This window comes from Heterocephalus glaber, unplaced genomic scaffold (assembly GCF_053883595.1).
Source record: "Heterocephalus glaber isolate CG9 unplaced genomic scaffold, H.glaber_assembly_v1.0 deba00000768, whole genome shotgun sequence".
Lineage (NCBI taxonomy): Eukaryota > Metazoa > Chordata > Mammalia > Rodentia > Bathyergidae > Heterocephalus > Heterocephalus glaber.
Genome location: NW_028258162.1, coordinates 975,056 through 1,001,911, shown reverse-complemented (window position 1 = coordinate 1,001,911; position 26,856 = coordinate 975,056). Strand labels below are relative to the sequence as shown.

Genomic DNA, 26,856 nt, shown 5'->3' with positions numbered 1-26,856 from the left:
GGGACAGGGTCTTACTATGTCATCCAAGCTGGCCTTGAACCCCCAACAATCCTATTGCCTCAGCCTCCCGAGGGCTGGGATTACAGGCGTGTATCACCATGCCCAGCTGATTTTTCTTTTTTAGTAGTGTACACATCAGACACTTTCCCAGTATATAAGGGCATCGCACCAAGAAAAGAATCTTGTGTACGTACAGAACCAAGAGGCTCCCGTGCGGGCAATGGAGAGGCCAAGGCCAGGCCCTGCCTGTCGTTAGTGAGGGCTTGCATGTGTTATGTGGTTTTTCTGAAGTTTGCCTTTATGTCTCTCCTTGTTCCCCAGGAGGGTGTGTGGCAGAGTGACCTTGGCGAGCAGCCCTGGCTCCTTGTAACAGCTGGGCATGCTTGGGCACAATGCCTCCAGCGGGCTGGCTCATTCATTCATCTCCCTGCCTCAGCACCATTGGTGTCACTGGAAGGTGCTCCCTCGGGGGGACCACTGGCAGTAACTTCCAGTGCACATGTGGGAGGCAGAAGGAGGATTCTTTTCAGAAGCTCCTAGACAAGAAAACTTCCCAGCACCCTTGTCCGCCTTCATGGGCTCCGACTGGCATGCCCACCCCTGAGCCAGGAAGCAGCCAAAGGACAGAGGCAGGCTGCAGGCTGTGGTGGACACCCAGGTGGAGACCAAGGAAGGATTAGGAAGCACCCCACACCCACCTCACATGTCGTGTCCACCTGTCCAGTTGAACCTCAGGTTCTCTTCTTCCTTCAGCTGTAGTTCCACATCTTGGTCCTCCAGTGCAGGGCCTTAGGGTCTCTGGTACCTTTGTACCATGTCTTTCTACTTATTTCGTCTTAAGTGCTCTCCCACCATTCCAAAGCCACAGTCTTACATCAGCAATAAATCTGCCATTATCTAGACAGGCTGAAAAGGAAGTGTGTCTACAGCAGCAAAACCACTGCTCCCTGGCAAACTTGGCACCTTGCATGGCATGTGCAGGCATTTCCCATGCTGAGAGAACAGGCATTTCACAAGTGCCCTTTGCCTATTTCTGAACAACTCTCGTTACTGTCAGACATTGGGTGGTTCTACACATAGGCTAAAAAGGAGAATTTAACTTCAGCAACCAAACCATTAATCTGGGCCAAAAATAGTAGGTTGAACAGAGTGGGCCGACACATTCCCAGGCAACGAGAAGCCTTGTGGGTGAAGGGAAAGCCTGTGAACAGACTAGACCGATCGCCGGCCAGCTGAGGGACTTTGGCCAAGTTCTGTAGTCTCCGAGAATAGTTTTGCCATCTGTGAAATGGAGATAACATTACAAAATTCCTCAAGTTATGGTGGTCTTGTGAGCTGACACTGGCAGTGTAGGACAGGATACACTGCCTTCATTCAGTGGCTGTCACTCTTTTGTGTTATGGCTATTCTGTCATTTTCTCAGGTCCTTTCACTTGCACGGCAGGCGGTGAAACCACTGAGCTAAATCCCCAGCCCCCACTCCAGTGATCTCTGGCTGCCGAGTGGGCTGTGGCGGCACCTCTCTGGCCTCTGGTAGGCGCTGGGGCAACATATACATCCCCTCTAGACTTCTGGCTCTCAAGAAATACTTTCTCTTCTCCCTCAAGCTCGGGCGCTGAGGGCCCAGCCGGGGAGTTATCACTAGGGGGCCTCATGCCCTCCCCTTGGCAGGGGACCCTGGCCACCCGCTGACCCTCACCATATTTGGTTCCAAGTGGCTCCCTCATGACATGACAGCTGGGTTCCATGAAACAAGCACCCTAGAGCCAGGTGTCACGGTGCCATCTTGCGGGCTGTAGTCACATGGCATCTTTTCCGGTTGCTTTCTTCTGTCAGAAGCAAGTCGCCAAGCCAGTTCACAATCAAGGAAGGAGAATGAATACACCTACCAAGGGGGACGGGCCCAAAACTCTTTGTCTATTTTGCAACCACCGTGGGGCAGGTGTGGGCCTGCAGGTTCCCTCCAGCACCTCCTCTCTGCTCATGAGCCCTGCCCTCATCTCTGCAAGGAATTCCTCCTACCAAGCTCCCATTGTGATGTACATAGGTTGGTCTCTTAATTCCTGACAAGGCTCTGGTGCTTGAGATTATCTTTAGCCAGCTGAGCTCACCATCTGAGGGAAGAGCAGATACTTTCAGACCTGTTAGCTGCTGACCAGCATGCACGGTGCTTTCTGTATGTTGTCAGGATTCCAAACCTGCAAACGACATGGCTATGCCTACATTATGGGCACAGAAACCGGGGCTCTGAAGGGGTAAACAACTTGCCCAAGGGTGCAGCTGGAAAGAGGCAGAGCTGGGGTCCAGATTCAAGAACATGTTTCTTGGGTTTTCTGGAACAAGAACTGCTTCTGGGCTGGGGATTTAGCTCAGTGGTGCCACCACCTGCCTCGAAAGTGAAAGGTCCCGAGTTTGATCCTCAGTACAAAAAAAAAAAATCTGCTTCCGGCCCACAAGTTCCACTTGCTCAGTAGCAGACTCACCTTTCGAAAGCCCTGTGAACCTGCTGATGAATCCCAGCTTAGATACAGCTTAGACACGGCTCTAACTTTCAAGATGGGCTGGCGAGGGGAAGGTAAGAATGCATCTCGAGGAGGAGGAACACCAAGATTTGGGCGCTCATTGTGTGTGAAAGCTGCAGGGTGTGTGGGAAAAGGCACAGGCAACAAGCTTGGAGGCCTAGGTTCCGGTCCCAGTGACACTACTCACTGAGCTAAGGCCCCAGTGTTCCAGCGTGGACCAAGGAGACACTTGGCAGTGTCTACTCTGGGATACAAAAGCTGTGTCAGCTACAGGGGACAGAAAAAGTAACACAAAGAAAGTAAAGCTCAATTATAAGGGTCCTGATTAGGTGGTAAGAGAGTCCTATTAGCAACAGGGAATCACTTTAACTTTTTTGTTTTTCGCTTTAACTTGTTGATGAAGAAAAAAGTGCAAACCAGATCACTGGAGCAGAGCGCCCGGCACTTCCGCCTCCCTCCTCCTCCCCGTCTCCCGCCGCTATCTCCAGGGGGCGCTGTGGGATGCGAAGCCAGCAGGGCGGAGCCTGGGAATGTGGCTGGAGTCTGCCACCAGCGTGGTCCCCGCTCCCCACGTGCAGGCTGCGTCCGTCAGTGGCAGCACCAGTTGCCTCCCCTCAACTTAATGCCCACGAACTTAACACAAAAGATGACCCTCTGCTGCAGAAAAGCAGGCGCGAGGATCTACGTCACTGTCCCCCACTCTGGGTAATAAGTCTTAATTATAGTCGCGGCTGAATGATGCATAACCTGGAAAACAGCCCATAGTTGATGTCCACCCACACTCCTTGCAGAAACTGCAGCAAGGAAGGAAGCAAATACACCCTCCTCCGTTTGTATTATTTTGGTTTCTGGAAACAGGGTCTCACTATGCAGTTCAGGCTGGCCTTAAACTCACAGCAATCCTCCTGCCTCAGCCTCCGGAGCACTGGGATGATTGGCACATGCCACCATATCTAGCTCCACTCGTTTTTTAAAAGTAGTCATTGGGCCAGGGATTTAGCTGAGTGGCTTCACCACCTGCTGCACAGGCGCAAGGACCCAAGTTTGATCCCCAGTACCAATAAAAAATAAAAAATAAATAAAATAAATAAAACTGGTCATGGCAGATGACTAATATCTAGGATATATAAAGAACTCAAAAAATTAGACCCTCAAAATGAAAGACCAAATCAAAAAATGGGCAAGTGAAATGAACAGACTTAGAAGAAATACAGATGGCCAGTAAACGCATGAGAAATGTTCAGCACCACTGGCCACTGGAGAAATGCAAATTGGCAACCCTGAGATTCCACCTCACTCCAGAAAGAATGGCATTCATCAGAAAATCAAATAATAACAATCCTAGTGAAGCTGCGGGGAAAATGGAACCTTCTATGATTTTAGGATTGTAAATTAGTACAGTCATTATGTTTTTGTTTTTTGGGGGGTGTTTTGTTTTGTTTTGTTTTTGAGATAAGGTCTCACCATGCAGTTCAGCCTAGCCTTAAACTATGTATCTTAGGCTGGCCTTGAACTTGAGGCAATCCTCCTGCCTCTGTCTCCCGAGTGCTGAGATTACAGACCTGAGCCACCATGCCCAGCAGTACACTCATTGTGGAGATCTGTATGAACATTCCTCAGAAAACTGAAACTAGAAATTCCTTTTGACCCAGGTATTCATTCCCCTCCAGGTATCTTCCCAAAAGAGGTAGACGTCATATTACAGTGATCCATGCACACACATGTTTATAGCAGCACAATTCATAATAACAAAATCTTGGAAGCAGCCTATATGTCCATCAGCAGCTGAATGGATAAAGAAAATTCGGTATTTTCACACAGTGGGGCACTACTCTGCCATAAAGGACAAACTTGAGTCAGTTGTGAGAAAATGGATGCACCGTGAGACGATAATCTTAAGTGAAATAAATCAGACAGGAGCTTAAATATCACATGGTTTCTCCTATACGACAAACCCAAAATGTAAATGAAGAGCAAAATAAAAGCTAGGTAATAGGAAGATAGGTCTTGCAAATGGGAAAGACACCAAGAGATAGGGCCAAAGGGAGGGAAGAGAAAGAAGATGTGTACTCCTCCCAACTCCCCATGATGAATGTAATGATTTTGTACTGCAAACACATACTAATAAAAAGAAATATTGGAGACTACACGTGGTGCCACTTGTCCCAGCACTCAGGAGGCTGAGGCAGGAGGGTCACTCACTGTGAGTTCAAGGCCAGCCTGAACTACATAGTGAGATCCTGTCTCAAAACAAAGAAAACTAGTAAAACAAGGCATATCAAAGTGGATGATTATAGCATGTTTCTTCCATTCCCTTTTTCTCTCTTTCACTTTCTTCCTTTTTTTGAGACTGGATCTCAATTGGTCAGGCTGGGCTGGAGCTTTTAATGGTCCTCCCTTGGCCTCCCGGAGTGCTGGGATTATAGGTATGCGCTTGTCCCCGGCTCCATTCCCCTTCCTCTGGCCCCATTGTCCTCAGCCTGCACACATGCTCATGTGACCCAAGGCTGTGTCACTGAAGAGCTGTCCATAGCACTGCCTGTGGAGCTGCCCGGCCTCACTACTTGTTCCTGCTGGACATGGCTCCACATTCACAGCTGAGGAGTCCAAGTTTGATTCAGAACATTTCTGAGCCAGGTATGCTGACACACATCTGTAATCCCAGCACTCAGGAGGCTGAGGCAGGAGGTTTGCCAAGAGTTTGAGACCAGTCTGGGCTACACAATGAGTTCAAGCCCACCCTGAAGTACACAGCGAGACCCTATCTCAAACAAAACAAAATTTCTCCTATTAACTCATTTCTCCTCAACCCTCTGAAGCAGGGACTAGTAATGCTCTAAGTTGAAAAGTGAGGCATGAACCTCAGAGGTGGAGTCGCCCCACTTCCCACAGCCAGCAAAGTGGTGGAACCAAGATTCAAACCCACACCGTCAAATTGTGTTTCCGTCTCAGTGCTCCTGACTACTGTGCTGTGTACTGTAACTGAGCACAAAGTAGGTGCCCAGGAAATGTGAGCTGTTGCTGGCGGAGCTACTTCCTGTCTTAGAATTATCAATCTTTCATTTCCTGTCCTGTAGAAATAATCTGCTAGCCAGTGGTGGTTCACACCTGTAATCCCAACCTGTAATCCTGAGGCAGGCAGGAGGATCGAAAGTTTGAGGTCAGCCTGAGAATTTAGGAAAATTTTCTCAAAATAAAAATTTTAGAAGGCCAGAGTGTAGCTCAGTGGTACAGCACTTGTCTAGCATGTGCAAGACCTTGAGTTCAATCCCCAGCATCACACAAAAAATGTGCTTTGCTACAGCTGCCGGGGGTGGGGGGGTGCACAGCCAGGTCCTTGGTTGCAGTGCTGGCTGAGTCCTCACTCCTGCAAGGTGCTGTGTGGGGTTGAATCTTCCAACCTTCGCCCACCTGAGCCCTCCATTTCTCTAGAGCTGGCCGCCACTGGAGCCACCAAAATGCCCTCCAGGAGCTTGGAACGCTGACCAGACACACTGTCTTGCAGGCAGGGCACTGGCATCAGCCTGACACCCTCCTGTGGAAGATGATGGGCTCCTTGAGCCCACAAAAATGCTGCCCCCACAGCTCCAGACTCGCTGCAGGGAGTGAGTGAACCTGTTTCACAGCAGAGGCATCTGAGTGAGTACCTTTAACGAGTCCCAGATTGTGGAAAAGAAGGGAAAACGACCCCACATTTATGGGAGGCCTAGGAATACACAGACAGCCTCAGTTAATCCTTACTTGAATCTTACAACAAAGCTAAGGTTTTATTGTTGTTTGCTTTTTTTTTTTTGGTACCGGGGATTGAACTTGGGACCTTGAGCTTGCGAGGCAGGCACTGGAACCACTGAGCTAAATCCCCGGCCCCGAGCTGTTGTTTGCTTTTTACAATCAAGGAAGCAGGACTTCACCTCATCCCTGGGCTGTGATTCCAGTTCTGTCTGACTCTGAAGCCCCCTCCTGTCACCGCGAGCCACTGGGCCCAGCCCTGAAACGTGGACAGGTCCTCCAGGCTGATCCCCATCGCCCTGTGACTTGTCATCGCTGACTATGGTCCTAAAGATGCCCGGCGGCCTTTTCATCTTCTCTATCCTGAGACTCTGTGAGGCCACAGAAAGTGCCTTCCGTGCTCGAAGAGAGGATGCAGGACTCGCCAGAATCGGTGGAAAACTTAAAACTCCCTTGTTTTCCAAGGGAGATAAGTAAGACCCAAACAGGGTGGGCTTCCAGTGCTGCAAGCCAGGCCTTCACTTCCTACTTCATCCCCTCCTCTCCTCACACTGCACATGGTGAGCTGTGATGGAACTAGGCCTGGAAGAACCAAATCTCAGACTCGGGATTCTTTTCAGAAACTGCAGTCCATTCTCCTAAATACGGCTGCTACCTCTGCTGTGTACCTTGTGCGTTCTGCTCACTGAGTCACCAGCCTTCTCCTAAGTTGAGCTGCTGGCTGAGAACGTGGTTTCAATTTTCCAGTTGCAGTGGGTTATGTAGAGTGGGTCCTGGATGTGGCTGGCGCAAGTGCAGGAAAGGTCTAAAGGCTATGCTCAGACAGTGGGACTGGATTCAGCCGCTTCCGCTCCACTCTGCTGGGGAGAAGATGTGGCCAAGCAGTGTTGGGCTGGAGAGAAAAGCGACTGCAATGGTGGTCCCCGTGGTCCAGCCTCAGTGAGCATAGAGGACAGAAGGCCGGAGGACAGAATCGACCCTCGCTCACGGTGATGCAAGGGGAAATGCAACCAAATTCCTTCTTCTGCTGAGGCAGTCACATACAGTCAGAGACTGCACGAGTCCTGTTGTGTGCCAGACACCGGAGCCCTGGAGAGCTGTCCCAACTCCGCTGATCGTACATGCAGAAAGCAGTGCAGCGAGTGAGCTGCGGAGTGCATTTCCTCACAAATGCTCAATTATCGTGTGCTGTGAGGTGCATCAAAGTCAGGCACATACTGGTTGAGTATTACAGAGTGCTGGGCCATGTTCTAGCTCCTTGTGTGGATTTATTCCTTCACTCTTCACCTGGTGCAGTGGGACTCTTCTTATCTGCTGCATGGATGAGGCAACAGAGACATGGGCAATGGTAAGGAAATAACACACCCCAGTGTTTTCACCATAAAATGTTCTGTTCGAGCAGTGTAACTGTGCTGCACCATGTCTCCACCTAAGGTTTCAAGAATGGTCTGTTAAGCTGGGCATGCTATCGTGTGCCTGTAATCCCAGCACTTGGGAGGCAGAGGCAGGAGGATCACTGCAAGTTCGAGGCCAGCCTGCACTGCATAGTGAGTTCATTGCCCGCCTAAACTACAAAGCAAGACCCTGTCTCAAAAAACAAAAAACAAACAAAAGAGAATGGTCTGTTAACTCCACCCATCTGCCTCAATGAGCATACTCACTGGTAGGTTGGCCCACCCCCTACCCCGTAGATCTCTGTGTAAGGCTGCTTCCATTTCTGTTTGAGGCTCAGACTTTGGAGTACAAACTCCTCTGAGCCTACCAATGTAATAAAGTTTCCTTCCATCTCTGTGAGTGCTCCCCTCGGTTTCTTCGTCTCTGAAGACCTTTGGATAGCTGTCACACGTGGCTGTGACACAGAGCTGTATTGCTAGCCTGTAATGCTGAACTGTCACACTTTGCTGTAACAGCAATACAGTGAGTTGTGTCACAGGTGTATTCAAAACTGGGCCAACCAGTTCCAAAGCCCTTTCTCTTCACTTCTTGGCTAAACTGTCCTTTAATCACTTAGAGTTCTCCAGGTCTGAAAGGAAGGAGCAGGTGACTCAGCTGTGGCTTTCAGAATAAGTAGAAGGAGGAAGATGCAAGCATAGAGACATGGATATCCAGAAAGCCTGAGGGAACAGTCCATGGGTCTAGGGCACCAAAGTGAACTCGGGACAGGAAAGTGTCTGCAGGCACTGGGGGAGTCAGGCTGGACAGTGGCAGGCCAAGTCAGGGGAGGGCCCGCAGAGCCGTGGGTGTTGCCGGGCAGCCAGCGGGGGCGTCAGGCTGGCAGTGAGACACAGGGCATTTTCTACAGATCAGCCTGGCTGTAGCCGGGGACAAGTTAGAAGGGCCAGGACAGTGCTCAAGGGCAGAATCACTGTGATGGACCGGAGGGGCAGATGTGAGCTGCGCTGAGGACGCAGACTCCCAGAATTTGATGAGTGACTGTGCAGAGCTGGCTGCAGCAGCCAGCTGAACGGTGTGCTGTATACAAGCCGGGGCTCGGGAGGAGCCCAGGGACAGGCAGGCACTCGGGTCTGGGCATGGCCAGGATCATCAGTACACAGCTGCTGTCAGGCTTGGAGCTGGAGATGGAAAAGTGACAGTTTGTAGCAAGGGAGGTGGCACTCAGAGACTCCCCAGAGCAGGAAGGGGCTCTCCAGGATGAGCGCCAGTATGAAGAGAGGGGTGCCTCGGGGATACTGCCTGAAAGTGAAGAGTCATGGGGGACTGGAGGCCAGCTGAGACAGGGAGAAAGGGTCCAGGCACATGGGGCATGGACAGAGGGATGCGGCCCCCGAACAGCAGCCCCCATGGGGGAGGAGGGTGTAATGTCCATTGCAGACACCAGGCTCGGATTTAGGATTTGCTTTGGCTGGTGAAGTTAGGATGGTGCCACATGGGTCACTTCCTGCACTGGATTGGAGTGTGACTGAGCCACAGTGAGTGTGGCAGGCATGAGAGGAAGAACCTTCCCCAGTGTCGCCTCTGCGATTTTGAACCCCTTGTCTCTGCAACTCAGCCTGGCTGATAAAGTGGTGAAGTCTGAGTCTGTTGAGAGGGTCAGACAAGGTTTCATGCAATCGATGGATTTATTGATTGCTGACAAGAGTTCCAAAGCACAAATGCTGGAGAAAAAATAGTCTTTTCAACAAATGTTGCTTAAGCCGGCTATGGTGGTGCACGCCTGTAATCCCAGCACTCAGGAGGCTGAGGCAGGAAGATCACGATGAGGTCAAAGCCAGCGTGGGCTACATAGTGAGTTCAAGGCCAGCCTGAACTACATAACAAGACTTTGTCTCAAAACAAATAAAAAATTGTTGGTAAAGATATGGAGAAACTGGAAGCTTCCTGCCCCGCTGGATGGAATGTAAAGTGGAAAATCTGTTCTGGAAAACACCCTGCCAGCTCCTCATGAGGTTAAACCTAGCAGAGACCACATTACCTGGCAGCCCCGAAGCTGTGCCCACACAGAAACCTGCACAGAAGTGTGCACAGGGCCATCGGCCATAGGGCGAAGTGGAAACAGCCTCGTGCTGATGAAAGGATGTGTGACTAAATAAACACGACATGCACCAAACAGTGGAATATCAATAATGGGGGAAAGAATGCAGTCCTGTCACGTGCTGCACCCTGCCCCAGCCATGGGAACCATGTGCTGAGGCATGGAAGCCACACACAACAGGCCACAGGTGGCCAGAAAGACCCCATGTGGAGACAGGAAGTACATTCATGTTTGTCTGGAGCTAGACAGAAGTGGGGACTTAGGAGTGAGGGCTGAGAGACTGGGGCTCTATTTTGAGGTTCATGAAAATGTTCTAAAGTTGACTGTAGTGGTGGTTGCACAACTCTGTGAACACACTAAACACCACTGAAGTGCACACTTTAAGTGGGTAAGGTTTATGGCGTATCAATTAGATCCCAATAAAGCTATTAAAAAATCAGAGTTTCGCTGGGAAGGCAGCATTTGAAATGGTCTTAGAAGAACAGTCGGTGTTGAGAACATGAAGACAGTTAGAAAGGGGGTGGAGTCCAGTGAAGTGAGGAACTGGCAGGGAATGGAGTGGGAAGTTTTACTATTGTTTGCTTAGTTTAGGGTTTAGGGTTAGGATCTCAAACCAGAGCTGCCACTCATTGCTAAATTTCTCAATATTCTTTCATAGAAATTAGCTGAGGGCCAGGCATGGTAGAGCATGCCTGTAATCCCAGCACTCAGGAGGCTGAGGCAGGAGGATCATCAAAAGTTCAAGGCCATCCTAGACTACATAGTGAGTTCAAGGCCAGCCTGAACTACAAAGGGAGTCCCTGTCTTAAAAAACAAAAAAAGAAACAAAAACACAAACATTCTTTTACAGACACTGGAGAAGCCATGACAGTGTCCAATATGGAGGACCTTTTGGAGACCTTTCCCAGTAACCACCAGTTTTCCTCCCTTGATGCAGGCAGGTTCAAAGCCTGTCAACCAGCAAGACACCCTCGAGGATGGGCACCCTCACACAGCTCTGACCCAGGACAGCCTCACACTGTTGGCCTAATAGCTGCTCCTGGAGGGCTAGCAACACCACCCATGTGTCTGGCCCTGGGCAACAGACTCCAGAAGGGGCTCCCTCAGGATGGTGTGCTCTAGGGGAGCAGTGCGGCCAGGCCCAGGAGGTCCCGAGGCCTTAGCTCTGCAGCTAGGGTCCTGCCACCATGTGGTGAGTAGCCCCTGTGAGCCCAGTGTTCCGCAGGCTGAGGCAGGAGGATCACCATACAGATGATGTCCTCCTGCTGTGTCGCAGTGATGGAAGGCAGTGTGGTGCAGTGGTGAGAGCTCTAGGTGTGCAGTCCAGTGCGGGGAGGAGGAAGTGAGTCCCTGCTGCAGCCTGGAACTTGACATAAACTGAGCTCCTTTCCACACAATAGCTGCGCCAGCCAGGTTCTTAATATTCCCACCTGGCAATCTCCCCATTAGGCCTCTGAGGCTTAAGTTCATGTTTCCATTGTGGCACTGCCTTGGGGACATCATTTATCCTGTACTCAGTGTTCAGATCTGTGGAGCTCGTCCTGACACCACTTCCTGGCTCCTCAACTCCTTGAAAACATTCTTGCTACCTGTAGGGCCACATTTGCTCTCAATACAGAGCAAAAGCTCAAATTGTTTATCTTTGTTTATTCTGGCTTTATGAAGATATAATTAACAAGCAAAAATTATACACTTTTAAAGTATGTATTTACATATATTTAATGTAATGATTTGCTATACAAATATATCCTGAAGTGTGATTACCATAATCAAATTAATTAACTTTTCCATCATCTCACATGGTTATCATTGTGATTGTGTGTGTGTGTGTGTGTGTGTGTGTGTGTGTGTGTGTGTACTTAGGCACTACTCTTTTGGCAAATTTCAAGTATACAATACAGTATTTTAAAATTATAGTTGCCTGGGATTTAGCTCAGTGGCCACCGCCTGCCTCGAAAGTGCAAGGTCCTGAGTTCGATCCCCGGTAGCAAAAAAAATAAAATTATTGTGACTGCCAGGTATGATGGCACACACTTGTAATCCCAGCACTAGGGAGGCTGAGGCAGGAGGATCACTGCGTTCAAGGCCAGTCTGGATTACATAGTGAAAGCCTGTCTCAAAAACCTAAAAACAAAGAAACACCGTTGAAGCATGAGTCGCTCGCATGGACATTGGAAATCACTAGATCATTGGCTGGGAACGTGTCAGAGAGAGAGATGGTGACCAGGGCAGGGCTTGTGGACAGTGACTATGTCCTGTGACAGTGATAAGAACAATATGCTGGCTCCCTGCTTGAACCTTGCTAATCTGAATGTCTGAGGCTCCTCGCCTGCCCAAAATTCATGTGTTGAAATTCTAACCCCACGGAGACAGTGTTGAGAGGTGGGACCTCTGGCTGGTTGCACTCGCAGCTTAGCGTCATCCCCAGGGAGTCCCCACCTGCCTCCCACCCTGTGAGGCCACTTCACAGGCGCTTGCACAGGTCTGGGAGGAGTGGGCCTTGCCACACCCTGAACCTGTCGCTGTTGGACTGCAGCCTGCAGGGCCAGGCAGAATACATTTCTGCTGTTCACAGCCACCCTGTATGTCAATGTGTCAACATCTCCAAAGGGACAAAGACCTCAGAAGGAGAGAGCTGGAGGCCGGGGTCGCAGGCTCCAGCGTGGCCTATGGCATGTGGCTGCCTCCTGGACGTTGCCCCTCTTCTGCCTCGGCACAAGTGGCTGGTCTTCCTGCTGTTTTGAGGCCATAGTACAGGTACACAGCATACACTGGGGGCTGAGGAGGTTACTTCCCTCCACTCATGTGATCTCAGGCGGTGCCCCAGGACCATTTCCTGTAACCCCAGACCAAAGCACATGCTCTCCTTTTTCCTCTTCCTCGCTCTTGAGCCTGGAAGCCTGATCTGTCTGCGCAGCATGCGGTGTGCCTTTTCTATCATCCTGACTCTACCCATGATCTTCAATGAACATGGCTGCTTTTCTTTCGCCGTCAGGTGTATGCTTTGCAATTCTTTGCTTGCCATGCACAAGAGCTTGGAATCTGTCAGATGCACCATTCAGTAACAACAGGATCTCACTGTGTGATTTAGGCTGGTCTTGAACTCATTATGCATCCCAGGCTGGCCTTCAATGCTTGGCGATCCTCCTGCCTCAGCATCCTGAGAGCTGGGCTTACAGGCATGGACCATCATGCCCATCTAAAAACATACATGCCCTTTTTTTCAGTGTTGGGAATTTAATCAGGGCCTAGTGCAAGCTATGCAATCCCTTTACAACCGAGCTACATCCCGCCCCAAGTGGCGAGACTTGTGCTGGCCTGGCCTTCTGTAACAGCCACTATCACCATCATGGTTGACTGCTTTTGTTGGTAGGGTGGGGGGCTAGCCTGTGTCAGTGTGGTTTGGTGGACAGTTGTCCAGGTGTACAACAAAAAGGGCAGCACACCTTCTGGTTCCCAGGGAGAAGAGAAGCCAAAGTGTACATTCACCTGTCTAAAAAGTCCTTGTTCTATGAGCCCTGGTTTAGATCATAATACAGTGAAGGATTAGGTCTGGCTAGAAACCTTCTGCTTAATTAAATGTGCCGCTTACTGTTGTAAATTTACAAAATCACAGCCTAGGGCAAAGAAAAGCTGTGGAACCACTCGAGGGTCAAGTTTCCTAGTGTCTGCATTATTACTCATTAGCTCCTAGGCCAGCACTTCATAGTATCATCAAGGAAAAATGCTGGAGAAGAACTTAGAGTTGACAGAGTGTTTGTGATCCAAGTTGTTGTTTTGCTTTGCTTAGCAAATCATATCCAGGGGCTCTGGAATCAAAAAGGCCCTGTTTTGGGTTGGGAGTATTAGCTTAGTGGTGCCAAGTGCCACCTTCCTTGATCCCTAGAGACTTGTTTCCCTGTCTCTAAGGCCCAGCTCATAATGACCTTGCTGGCAGGATTAGCGGAAAGCCCCAGGCCGGGCGCCCCACCCTGGGTAGAAGGCTTCTTAAAGGACAGGCATTGTCAGTAATGTCCTCGGCATCCGCTCTGTCCAGGTCGTGAGATGCCAGGTTGGCCCTGGAGGACCCCAGACCCCTGATCCGCTAGGAGGGTCTGGGCGCCCCCCCCAGACCCCTGGTAGTGTCCCCCCGTAGTAGACTGAAGGACCCAGCCGGTCTGCAGGCACCGCCGGGCCACCCCGTGCTGTCCTGGGTTACGGAGCCCAGGGCCTCTGGATCCAGAGCAGCGTGCAGCTGGCCCAGGTGCCCGGCTACTCTTCCTAGGGAACCCGATTCTCCCTGGGGCGCGGGCTCCCTGCTGTTTTCGCTCAGGCCCGCGGCCCCGAGATCTCACAAAGGGGTGCTGCAGCAGGGCAGGCCCGGGCGGCCCAGGGACGGGCGGGGACGGTGCTGGGGACTAGTCTGAGCTCGTCCCCAGCCTCGGCCCAAGGGTTTGGGGGTGGGGGTATGGGGCACCTGGGCCTTGGTGAGGTGGCAGCAACCCCAAAGCACCCAGGAGGACTCTGGAAGGGCTCACGGTTTTCACAGTCTTAAAGACCACCTTTGCCATTTCAGTCACGGACCAGACTCAAAGTCAACACCGGGCGGCTGTGCTCAGACTCCACGCCCCAAGCACACTGCATCTCTGCGCAGCACCTTCTGCGGCTGGGCCAATCACGTTCCTGAAATTCCTGTTGCGTCACCACCAGCCAATCAGAGTGTCGGATCGGCCTGCCCCAACCAGTGTTACCACCTGGGTTGACTTAATCCTAGCCCAGGGCAAAAAAAACTTGACAGCTTTCCTTTGGGGGCAGGGCCTTTTAAACGGCTTTTTTGAAAGCCTGCAAATCTTTGCAAGTCGACCTCGTCTTTGCCTTTCGGAAATTCCACTGAGAAACAGGGCTCCTGCCCAGCCCCCAGGATAGAGGCAGGGACGGCCCACGCGCCTAAACTATCTAAACTGACTGAGAAGCCGTGGGGTGCAGACCGCACGACAGAGACCCCCGCTCTCAGGTACTGGAGTCCAGGACACCGCGCACCACCCTCACCACCTCCCCGGGCTTTGAGAAATGCCTGGCACGAAGCCTCTGCTCACTGGAACTGGACCAAGCCTACCTGCGTCCTCCCCCCGCCAGGGCTGGGCTTGGCTGGCTGGTCACCGCGCACTTTGGCGGGGCCACTTCTTGGTTTCCGCACCAAGACAACTTCTGCCTTGGTTGGTTAGAAGTCGGGCTTCCCTGTCCCGTTTTGGTTTCCGCCACTCGTGAGTCCTTGCAGGTGGCTCCCCGCGAGTTGCTTTCATTCTTAGTCTAATCCAGAGATCCTTGGAGTGTGGCCCTCAGGATTAATCCACGGCACCTGGCTTGGTAAACATTTATTTTTATTAGGACACAGCCAAGTTCATTCGTAAGCATTGTCTTGGTTCTGCTTTTGCGTCACAGGCGCAGAGTGAAGTTTCGGGGAAGCCTCAGAGGTGGCAAAGTCACGCTTGTACCTTTGGGCCTATCCAGCCTGTAATCCGTGCCCCTAGTTATCCCCGGGCGAGCTCTTGGCCCTCGGGCCCAGCCATGCCATTCTCTGTTCACAGAAACCTCTCCTGATCCGCCGTGCGGACGGCTTCTCGACACGGTGTTTCTCCTGGTGATATAGGAGACTCCCAAACCTACTAGGTGTCGGAAACATGAGTTCGTTCTCTCTAAAATCGAAGAATGAATTTTAAGAACGGAGGTTAAGAGTAGGAAAAATTTATTGAAAGAAAGCTTCTGTCTAAGAGAAACAGGAGGGGGGCCGGAAAGTGGTTCACCCAACTTCTCATAGGTGTTTTAGTTTTTTGGGTTTTTTTCTTTGGTACCGGGGACTGAACTCAGGACCTCGAACTTGCAAGGCAGGCGTGGCGCCACTAAGCCCTCAAAGGTGTTTTAAGGGGCAAAGCCATGAGGTGAGGCAGGTTCAAGGTGGGACAAAACTGCAGTCAACTAGTAAGATTGCAAATACAGTCGGTTAGGTAATATTGATCCAATGAGAAATCACAAGGTGGACAAAACTATGAACAACAGATAAGATCATGACAAGTATAGTTGCTTAGGTAATGTTGATTAAATGGGGATCCAATGGGGAAACAAGTCACATAGCAGGCATTCGAGGAATGAGCAAGGATTTTCAGTGGAAAGGAGTAGGTCAGGGATCTTTCTTGGAAGATCTTTGTCTCCCAGCCAGGTGACCATACCTATTTAGAATATCAATCACTGCTATTCATCCAACATGGGTGTGGTAGTTTCACTTTTACAATGCTGGCCTTCAGTGAAGGTCTTCACTGTCCTCCATGTTGGCTCCTGGTGGGCTGGCCCTGTCTAACTGCCTACAAGATATTTAATTAACTTACCTATCTGCAATTCTGGAACATCTCTGCCTCTGCTCCACCATCACTGTCAGGCCTCTGTCCCTGAACCCTCGTCAGGTGTCTCCACAGCCTTGAGACCAACCTCAGATGTCACCTCCTCTGTGCGCTCTTCCGGAGGCCCGGCTGAACACACTGCTCCCTGCTCTGTGGTCAGCAGCCACCGTGGGCTGCAAATGGATGCGTGTTTGTCTTCCCCCTGGACAGCGAGCCACTAGACACTGGGGACCCTGTCCCTGTCTGTCTGTTCCCTGGGGAATGGAGGTGGCCCACCTGGACAAGAAGTTAAGGCAGAAGTGACTTTCATAAAAGGGAACCTGGGCGGGGGATTTAGCTCAGTGGTTTTGCCTGCTTCGCAAGCGCCAAGGACCCGAGTTCAATTCCCAGTACCAAAAAAAAAAAAAAGAAAAAAAGGGAACCTGGCTCTGCCACCTTCTATCATGGACTTAATGTCAATTATAGAGTTGGGGGCTACGGGCCACTCTGCTCCACTCACCTGAACCTGGGTGATACCCCAGGGCCAACCCTGACCCTTGTCCTAAGGCTTTCTACCTGGGGGGCAGAACTAAGAAAATCAAAAACCCCCAAGCCTGGGCTGGAAAATTCCAACATTCCAAACCAGGACACCTACATGCCAGACCACCAGCTGGACCTGCGTAGCTATTCTTCACCTGGCACCCATTGAAGGCTCATGCACATGGGCTGCATCTCATACATCCGGTCACAACAGAGTGAACTGTGGGAAAGTGGGAAGGGACAGGCGCAGTAGAAACATGAGTCATGCTGAGTCATGCTGGCTCAGCACCCTGTCAATCACCTTGTCCATCATGCCCTGGAAGATCCAATGGGAGGTGCCACTTTCTAAACCCCTCCACTCATACCCTGGGCACTTGTCCCATCTTCCTTTCACAGGTGCAAGCTGCTCACTCTGAGCATACTTTTGCCTCAATAAACTTTGCTGCTTTTTGTTTACCATTGAATACCACATCTGATTCTGTTCTTTGGGCACAAGAGCCTAGGCATCTATCCAGACCTTGTCCCCACAGTAATAGTGTTCTTCTTTATCTTTGTACTTCCTGGTAGCTAGACTAGCACAGGTGCTCAGAAAATGTGTAAGTATGGAAGAGCATAAAGTACCTATGTATCTCCTCCTAACATCACAATTCAGGAAACATATTGTCAAATTAATTTTATCTTCCAAGTTCATTCAGGATATAGAAACTGTTCTATCTCCATCCATTTTTCTTGAAAACATAGGCCTGGCTCATCTACCCTATGATTTTATGTGTATGTGTACGTGCATGTATGTGTGTGTGTGTGTGTATGTGTAGGCATGATTTCACTATGTAACCCAGGCTGGCCTTGAACTCATGGTGATCCTCCTGCCTCAGCCTCCTGAGTGATGGGATTACAGGCATGCGCTACCACACCTGGCAACCCTATGCATTTTTCAAAAGCTTACCAAAGTGTTGCCTGCACCAAAAATATTTCATTTTTTAAAAATTCGCTGCTAGGGATCAAACCCAGAGCCTCATGTATGCTAAGCATGTACTTGACCATTGAACTATACCCCTAGCCTCTCCAAAAATATGTATTAACTCCTGAAGGTGAAAAGAAAATCATAACATTATTCACAAATGTTTAAACATCTACAAAACATGATCTTACATCAAATGGCCCCATGTCCTGAGGGTATGAAACCAGACATGACTTAGTTTGGGTTCCTGTCTTTACCTTGGAGCTCTCTGGCTTTGGGTTAGCTTCTTAACCTCTTGGACCCTCAATTCTGTTATATGGAAAGAGAAAACTGTAGTAGGAACGCCGTAGAGTTGTGTGGACCCTTAAAATCTCCTGAATTACTGCTTCATGGCGCAGCTGGATGGAGAGGCTTCCTCTTGGGGTTCTGGAAATGGGCGCTGCTGTTGCAGCTGCAGAGCCGGGTGATGATTTCTGCTCCACAGCCCTGTGTGTGTTCGTGGGGCCCGGCTTGGAGCATAGGTGGGGACTGAGCATCTCCAGAGCCAGAGGAAACGCTTGTGTCTCACTGCCAACCCTGCAGGAGGAGCAGGAAGAAAACAAAGGCCCAGTTCCACTGGGGGCTCCTGCAGATATTATTGTAAGTGGAAACTACAATAACAGCCCAGAAAACCGCAGGAGGGTGAGGTACTGGAGCCTTGTTATGAGCTCAGCCGCCGGAGCCATGAAGTTTCTCACCAACCCTCAGGACTGCAGGTTTTAAAAGCTTTATTTAAAAAAGTTTTATTTTTTAAATTTTACTTTTTATTTTATTTTATTTTATTTTTTGGTTTTTTGAGACAGAGTCTTGCTATGTGGTTCATTCTGGACTTGAAGTCACTATGTAGCCCAGGCTGACCTGGAACTCACAGGGATCCTCCTGCCTTAGCCTCCTGAGTGTTGAGATTACAGGTGTGCGCCACTACACCCACCTGGAAAGTTCTGTTTAGAAAAATCCTGTCAGTAGACGGTAGACACATCACTGACATGCTGGGCAATAGAAGGGTTAGACATGAGAAGATCTTATTTGGGAACAAGTCTCGCCCCTTACCCATTGTGTGGCATTAGTCAAGTCAACAATACTCTTAGCTCTTCAGTTTCCTCATCTGTGAAAACTGAATAATATACTCACTTCACTGGTTCAATATGAAATTGAGAGAGATGAACTGAGTTTTACTCTCTACAGTAGTAACATTATGGGAAAGTGTAGCATGTTTTCTCACTTTAGGGCTTGTCTTAGTTACTTTTCTCATTGCTGATACAAAATACCCAACACCCAAAGTTAGAGGAGGAAAGGTTTATTTGGCTCACAGTTTTCAGAGGTTTCAGTTCATAGCTGGCTGGCTCCAAGGCAGGGTGGCATGGTCGAGGGCATTGCAGAGGAGAAACAGTCCATGGCAGGCAGAAGCAGGAAAGCAGCATCAAGCAAGTGATAATAGCAACCCTCTTTCTGTCCCTTATATTCTATCCAGGCAGGTAGCTCTCTCACCCAGGGTGGGGCAGCCTTAATCCTAGCATCACACCTTGAATCAAGCCCACCATCACATTCTTAATCCCAGCATCACACACTCTGTATTTAGCCACGTCCAAAAAGCTCCACATATGACTACATGAGGCTTTGGGGGCACACCTAGGCACAAGCCATAACAGGGCTGTTTATAGATAATGCAGGATCACAGAATTGCATTTTTTTCTGTATGTTTGTTTTTCATATTTTAGGTCAAAGTTAGACTGAGATTGAGAGTTAAATTTTTTTTATTTATTTATTTGGTACCAGGGATCGAACTCAGGACCTTGCGCTTGTGAGGCAGGCACCAGCACCACTGAGCTCAATCCCTGGCCCAATTTTTATTTTTTTATTAAAAAAAATTTTTTTGAGACAGGGTCCCACTGTGTAGTTCAGGCTGGCCTTGAACTCACTATGTAGCCCAGGCTGCCCTCAAATTTGTGGCAATCTTCCTGCTTTAGCCTCCAGAGCTCTGGGATTACAGGATTGTGCCACCATGCCTGGCTCTGAGTGAGAAATTAAAATTTCAGAACAATATAAGGAAAGCAATGCATGAGCCTCATTTATCCACTTTGCTGCTTCCCTGTGTTTTGCCTTTTGAGACCTTTAGGGCCTCCAATTGGTCCAAGTGAATCCTAGTCTACACTGGGAGGGCCAGCACCCATCAATCAAAAGCAATGCTTTCATAGGGAAGTGATGTTGATGCATCAAATAGATGACCTGCTGCCACATCTGCAGTGGGAACAGGAGGGCAGACAGGAAAGACGGTTAGGTATTCTTCCCCGGCATGATGGCGCACACCCATAATCCCACCACTCAGGAGGCTGAGGCAGGGGAATCACTGTGAATTCGAGGCCAGACTGGGCTACATTGTGAGACCCCCCCCCAACCCCCCCACCCTCCACACCCCTGTCTCAAAAAAACAACAAAAAGTGCCAGGGATTTAGCTCAGTGGCACCACGCCTGCCTTGCAAGTGCAAGGTCCTGAGTTCAATCCCTGGTACCGCAAAAAAAAGGTTAGAAATTCTTTAGCTTGCATCCTCTTAGCTTACTCTTTGTTAGATTTACAGTGGGGAGGCAAAGGAGGATAATGACAGATCCTGAAGACAGTGATGAGAGAGTGGATCTTGAATGTCCTCCAGAGGCTTGGTCCCCAGTCTTGTGGCTCTGTTAAAGGAGGTAGAATGGTAGGGGGTGGGGCCTGGTGGCAGGAAGGAAGGTCATGGGGGCATGGTCTTGCTAGGGATGTTGGGAGCTCTGTCCGTTCCTCTCTCTGTTTCCTGGCCAGCATGCAGTGAGCAGCTTTGGTTCACCTTGCACTTCCTCCCTGATGTGCTGCCTCCACAGGCCCATAGCCTAGTGCCAAGTGACCACAGACTGAAGCCTCTGAAACTGTGAGGCAAAGCAAACCTTTCTTCCTTTTTTTTTTTTTGAGACAGGATCTTGCTATGTAGTCCAGGCTGGCCTTGAACTCACTATGTAGCCCAAACTGGCCTTAACCTCATGGTGATCCTCTTGCTTCAGCCTCCTGAGGTCTGGGATTACAAGTGTGCATCACCATACCTGGCCTTTCCTCTTTTTAAGTTGTTCATTGCAGGTATTTTATCATAGTAACAGAAAGCTGGCTGACATTGTCTAAGCATAAGTAACTCAACAGACACTAACTAGGCACCTATTTGAGTCCTTTTGTGCAAGGCCCAGGAGTAAGGACATATTCCTCAGTGTTCCTGACAAGAGGTCTTGTTATCTGAAGACTGAGTTTCAATCTTAGCTCTGCTGCTTGACTGCTGGCTTTGGGGAAAAGATGGTGTCGCTATGGAAGGTGTTATTTTTCCATAGAGCAGCCTGTGCCAATGCTGGCATGGCTTCTGGTCAAGGTGGGGCCTGTACTTTCACTCAGTGCCGAGACTGGAGCCCGGGGCAGTGCACTCTCTGTCCTGTGGAGCTGCACTCCATCCCGGACAGTGCCGACGTGGTGCTTTGTGGGTTTCTGCTGCTGCTGCAAATATAAAATGACAGATGAGAGATAAAAAGAGAAAGAACAGGCCAGGGATTTAGCTCAGTGGCACGGTGCCTGCCTTCTAAGCGCAAGGTCCTGAGTTCAATCCCCGGTACCAAAAAACAAAATAAAACAAAAAGACCAGTCCTCTAAAGGACAGAAGAAACAATAGCATCTATTATTTTCATAAAAGGATGAAATATTGAAATGAAAAGAAATGAAAAACTAGGTGTGAAAAAGAAGCTGATACTGAATGTGGTGAGTGTTTGAACCATTCAAAAGGAGGCAACTACTCGGGCTTGGTGGGAAAGCTCGGGAGGGGACAGGGCGGCCGCATTGGTTGCTGCTGGGTGTAGGTGGCACATGGCATGGGCTGGACATGGCTTGGGGAAGCGGGAGGCACGGGCTTGCAGTACAGGGAGGAAAGTAACCTCTCACACTGAGGCAAAAGGGCTTCCTGGAGGCCCCCAAGTCTCCCATCCAGAGCACCAGCCTTTGATGTGCTCTGAGACTTGTGTTGGGTCCAACAGTTGTGTGTGGCTTCCTCTCTATCCCTCTCCCTTTCTCTTTCTGCCTCTCCCTTCCTCTTCTTTCCTTTCTCCATCCTCCCTCCCTTCCTTCTTGCAAGCTAGGCATGGAGCCCAGGGCAAGCACCCTGTCTTGGTTTACAGAATTGGTTTTCATCTGCATGCTACATGAGGTCAGTGGACAAACTGGGGTGATGCAAGGGATTCATTTGTTTTCTTCTCAGTACCAGGGATCAAACTCAAGACCTTGTGTTTGCGAGGAGGCAGGCTCAGCACCAGAGCTAAATCCCCAGCCCCTATGGGATTTAATTAATCGAGCCCTTCGCTGTACAAGTGCATTCTGGGTGTTTTCTCGTTAACCCCACGTCAGCCCCAGAAGTCAGTTATTTTTCCTCCTATTTGTAAATGAGGCCCCAGCAAGCTCAATTAGGCCATCACATTCCCAGGGAGCGGTGGAGGGAGCGTGTGAGCTCCTATTTGTGCTCCAACTGCTTCCTCCCTCACACTTGGGAACAGGCCACCACGTGTATGTTACCAGCCCAGGGCCAAGGACTGAGCTTTGCTGAAAGGATGGAAATCCAGTGGTCCCACCCAGAGTTCTCAACTGTGCAGCACCTTCTTCCACACATTTGTGAGCAGTGGGACCCTGAAAAATGTGCTCCGAGAGAGAAAACCCTTGGTTCTTTGTTGCTGTGCATGCTTGTTGTTTATTTTATTTTATGTGATACTGGGGATTGAACCCAGGTGCTGGGTTTTGCACCGGGCTACATTCCCAACTCTTTTTATTTACTTATTTACTTTTTATTTTGAAACAGGATCTTGCTAGGTCTCTAAGTTGCTCAAACTGGGCTGGAACTTGTGACCCTCCTGCCTCAGCCTCCCAGAGTGCTGGGATGACAGGTGTGCACCGCCACACCCAGCATTACAGGATGACTCTTCCTCTTCCTCCTTTTGCTCCCTCTCCTCAGTGCTGGGGATGGAACCAAATGCTAAGCAAATGCTCTGCCCCTGAGCCACACTTTAATCTCACCAAATCCCGTTCATTCTCAGTCTGAAATATTTCTCAAACCCATTCCCATCCCCCCAACCCCCCACACCGGAATCTTAGCCCAGGGTACCATATTTTCATGCAGGAGGGGTGGGGTGCAGCTTGCTTGGACAGAGCAATTGCCTGTCATACTGAAAGCCACAGGGTTCACCCCAACATTCAAATGCGAGGTGGAACAAAACAAGGGCTGCGGATGGCAGAGCATGAGTTTAGCATGCACAAAGCCCTGGGTTCAGTTGGGTGTGGCAGTGCAGATCTAGCACTCAGGAGGCTGAAGCAGGAGGATCACTGTGAGTTCAAGGCCAGCCTGGGCTACATAGTGAGACTCTGTCTCAAAAAAACAATAAATGAATCAATAACCCTGAACCAATTTGGATTATTCCTTAAATCCTCCCCTTCCATCCTGAAGTCAGTTCCTACACGGGACTGTATTGCTCTTCCTCCCAGTGGCTGCTGGGGGCACTCTGTCTACTTGAGCGATGGGCAGCCTGCACTTCAGCAGCGGCATGGCCAGTGATTGAGGGGGGGTGACACGGAATTGCTTCTAAATCGCAGAATCAGAGCAAAGATGTAACCGCCCGAGATTTACTCCGGAATGACTTTCTGATGAGGCAGGATGGGGTGAGGAGAAGTCACAGACATTGTCACTTCGCTGTCTGGGGCCAGCGGTTCATCAAGCCCCGGGGGAGCGTGATTCCCACTCGGGCAGTAAACAAGGTGACCTCATGGTGATGCACCCCCCCAGGGACGGTTTGCCTGCTGGCTGGGGGGGGCAGGCTGTCACTAATCAACTCTGCCCAGCTCACCAGCCTGCCACTCCCCAGGGACTGTGACCAGCTTGTCGCTCAGTTCCTCTGCCCTCCAAGTGGCTTTCAGGTTCTAGTTGCTGTCTGGGCCGATGGTGCCCACTGTCCGGGCAGTGTCCCTGCCCCGAAGAATTACCCCACAGGGTGTCCGGGCCAGCAGATGCTCCCCCCACACCTCCCCACCCACTGGAGCAGCTCTCTTGACACCTCAGGTCCATAGAGCAATATTTTCTCCCTACGGATTACTGTGCTTGGGTATGGTTTGTCCCCCATCTCAGTCACTTTCCTCATCACTGAGACCCAATAGCCGACACCCACAATTTAAAGGAGGAGAGGTTTACTTTGGCTCACAGTTTGTGGAGGTTCAGCCCATGGTCCTCTGGGACCAAGGCAGGGCAGCCTGGCAGAGGCGGAGAGGGGCTGCTCAGGGCATGGTAGACAGGAAGCAGGAGACAGGGTCACATTCAGCTATAAACTGAGCAGTGGACTAATCCACTGAGGAGTGTCATGCCCCCATGACCCAGTTGCCTCCCCTAACGCACCTCTGAGCACATGAGGCTTTGGGGGGCATCTAGATAGAAACCCTAGTGTCCCCCAGAGTCCTTCTGTGGCAGGCTTGGTCCCCATGAGGTGATGTTAGGAGGTGAGGTGATGTCAGGGCCTGTCAGAGGCAGGGCTGGTGGGTGTTGGTTGGGTCACCTGAGGCATGTCCCGTGGAAAGAAGTAATGTAGTTCTTGTGGTGGGTCTCTCTCTGGCTTCCCGCCTTATGGTGCAACATATCTCTCTCCCAAGCACTTGTGCCCATCTCCCATGGGTCCTCATCAGAGCTGACCTGGGCCCACCTCCGAAACTGATCTACATAAGCCTCTTCCTGACAGAATGCCTGGCCTCAGTTATTTCGTTAGAATAACAGAACATCAATTTAAAATACAGTCCTGCCCAATCCAAAAATGTGTGCACAAAATGAATAGCCACTTTTCAGATGAAGAAGTAGAAATGACAAACAAACATATGAGAAAATGTTCAACATCTCTGATCTTTCGAGAGATGCAAATTAAAACAACACTGAGATTTCACCTCACTCCAGAAAGAATGGCTGCTGTCAAGAAATCAACCAATAACAGATGCTGGCGGGGCTGTGGGGAAAAAGGAACCCTTCTCCACTGTTGGTGGGAGTGTAAACTAGTGCAGCCACTGTGGAAATCAGTATGGAGATACCTCAAAGAACTAGGGCTAGAGGTCCCATTCCACCCAGCTACTCCCCTTCTCGTTAGCTTCCTGAAAGAATTAACAGCATCACACCGCAGTGATATATGCACACCCATGTTTGTAGCAGCACAGTATATAATGGCTAAATCTTAGAAACAGCCCTAATGACCATCAACTAACGAACGGATAAAGAAGATGTGGTTTTTTTCTACGATGGAGTACTACTCTGCCATAAAGAAAGATAAGCTTGAGAATTTATAGCTAAATAGGTGCACCTTGAGACCATACTCTTAAGTGAAATAGATCAGACACCCATGTTTAAATACCACATTGTTTCTCTGGTGTGAGAAACCAAAGTGGAGATAAGGACCAAAATATATAATACATGTTGAGAAATGGGAAGAAAATGTTCAAATGAGAAGGGAAACAAGGGAGGAGGGGAAAAGGAAAGAAGGGACAAGAGAAAAAGAGAATAGAAGGAAAAAATTGGAAACAAAGCTTTTGTAAATAAGAAGGGGAAGAGGGATTGAAAGGAGGGGAATGGGAAAAAAAGAAAAAGCAAGATATATTAGGCACAGGTACAATTCCCTACGATAAGTTATCATTATGTGTATCTAAAATGTACCAATAAATGTTTTGCTTCAAAAAACAAAGAGTAGGGCTGGGGATTTAGCTCAATGGTTTTGCCGCCTGCTGTGCAAGCGCAAGGACCTGAGTTCGATCCCCGGTACCAAAAAAGAAAAAAAACCCAACAGAGTCTTGACCAGTTATGTCAGCCTGTGCATCTAGTGAGTGCAAGGTGAGCTGAGATCGAGCTTGTGGATGCCTGGACTCAGACAGGATGGGATGAACTGGGCAGGACTCTAAGCCACAAGACTTCCACCCCTGGAAGGAAGTGAGCAGTCCCGAGGTCGGCCCACTGCAGTCAGGACGAGTGAGGGCTGCCTCCTGAGAGTTACTTTAGAGGGTTAGTCCCAAGCCAGCAACACACTCAAGTCTGAAAAGTCCATCTTTGTCATGTGCTTCTGTAGACAGAAAGCTTCTTGATTTTTATTTAATTATTATTATTAAAAGGTAACACTATACAGTTCAGGCTGGACTTAAACTATGTACCTTAAAACTAGGCAGCCCAGGCTGGGCTTGAACTCATAGAGATCCTCCTGCCTCAGCCACTTGAGTGCAAGGATTACCTGCATGCACCACTGCACCTGGCTTGAGAAAGCTTTTTAGAAACAGACACTCTAGGAGGTTCTTGGCTCGCTGGGACACATGCAGGCAGTCGCAGTGGTTACTGCGCCAGCTCTTGGGAGGCCAACAGGGAAGAGGATTTTGCTTTGCATCCAACGGTTCCGCATCTGTTTTGGGTTGTGTTTTGTGTGTGGGTATTTATGCCTTGATTCACAGTAAATTCCCATGTTATGGAACTGATTTGTGATGAACACAACTGTAAATAAAAACAAGTGTGTGGCTGACAGAGAAAAAAAGGAAAGAAAGAAAAGCCCCAAATCCATCAGCTGCTCCTCACCAGTTCCCGGGAACACAGACTGTCCCTCCTGCCTCCCTCCCATGCGAGCTGGCGCTACACAAAGTTCAGGGGCTCCTCCGGGAGCCCTAATCGTTAGGGAGCAGAGGAAGCAACCCTGGGATCTGAACACAGCCTTCCAGCTTCTACCTCTGCAGCCAGAAGAGTGTGGGCTCTGGAGACAGACTCAGTTTCGAGTCCAAGTCCTCCATGTACTGGCTGTGTGACCTGGAAGTAATTCAGTGCATCGCAGCTCAGCTATAAACCGAGTGCAATCAAGTCGCTTCTTGACGTCTAGACGGTAGGTCAGACGATGACACACAGGTAAAGTGCCCGGGATCTCCCGCCTCTTGGATTGTGGCTGCAGGATGATTGAGGGGGTTCGAATCTCGAGTTCTCCACCTCTTCATCTAGTTAATCCCTGGTCTCTCCCATAGGAAACTCTCAAAAATATCCATCCCTTTTCTTTCTCTGTTGTTACTGCTGCCTATAAGCATGCAAGAAGCCTCAATAATGTTAAAATGGACCGGGGATTTAGCTCAGTGGTTCTGCCGCCTGCCTTGCAAGCCCAAGGTCTGGAGTTCAATCCCCAGTAACAAAA

At 49.7% G+C, this 26,856-nt stretch overlaps 1 protein-coding gene across 9 annotated transcripts in view; it reads left to right on the top strand.

Moving 5' to 3' along the window:
• The window catches only part of Tamm41 (TAM41 mitochondrial translocator assembly and maintenance homolog), a 63,321-nt gene extending 46,220 nt beyond the window's left edge, over positions 1-17,101 (top strand). For 5 of the 9 annotated variants that reach the window (XM_021252206.2, XM_021252205.2, XM_021252202.2 and 2 more), the window contains exons 8-9: positions 2,926-3,227; positions 5,955-8,040. In XM_021252206.2, the coding sequence (XP_021107865.1) occupies positions 2,926-3,227; positions 5,955-6,050 (398 nt within the window). In that variant the 3' untranslated portion in view covers positions 6,051-8,040. Of the gene's footprint in view, positions 1-2,925; positions 3,228-5,954; positions 8,041-14,299 lie in introns of those variants that run through there. The other 4 variants (XM_021252209.2, XM_021252203.2, XR_001182924.3 and 1 more) reach the window with 3 other exon arrangements.
• The last annotated feature ends 9,755 nt before the right edge of the window (positions 17,102-26,856 follow it).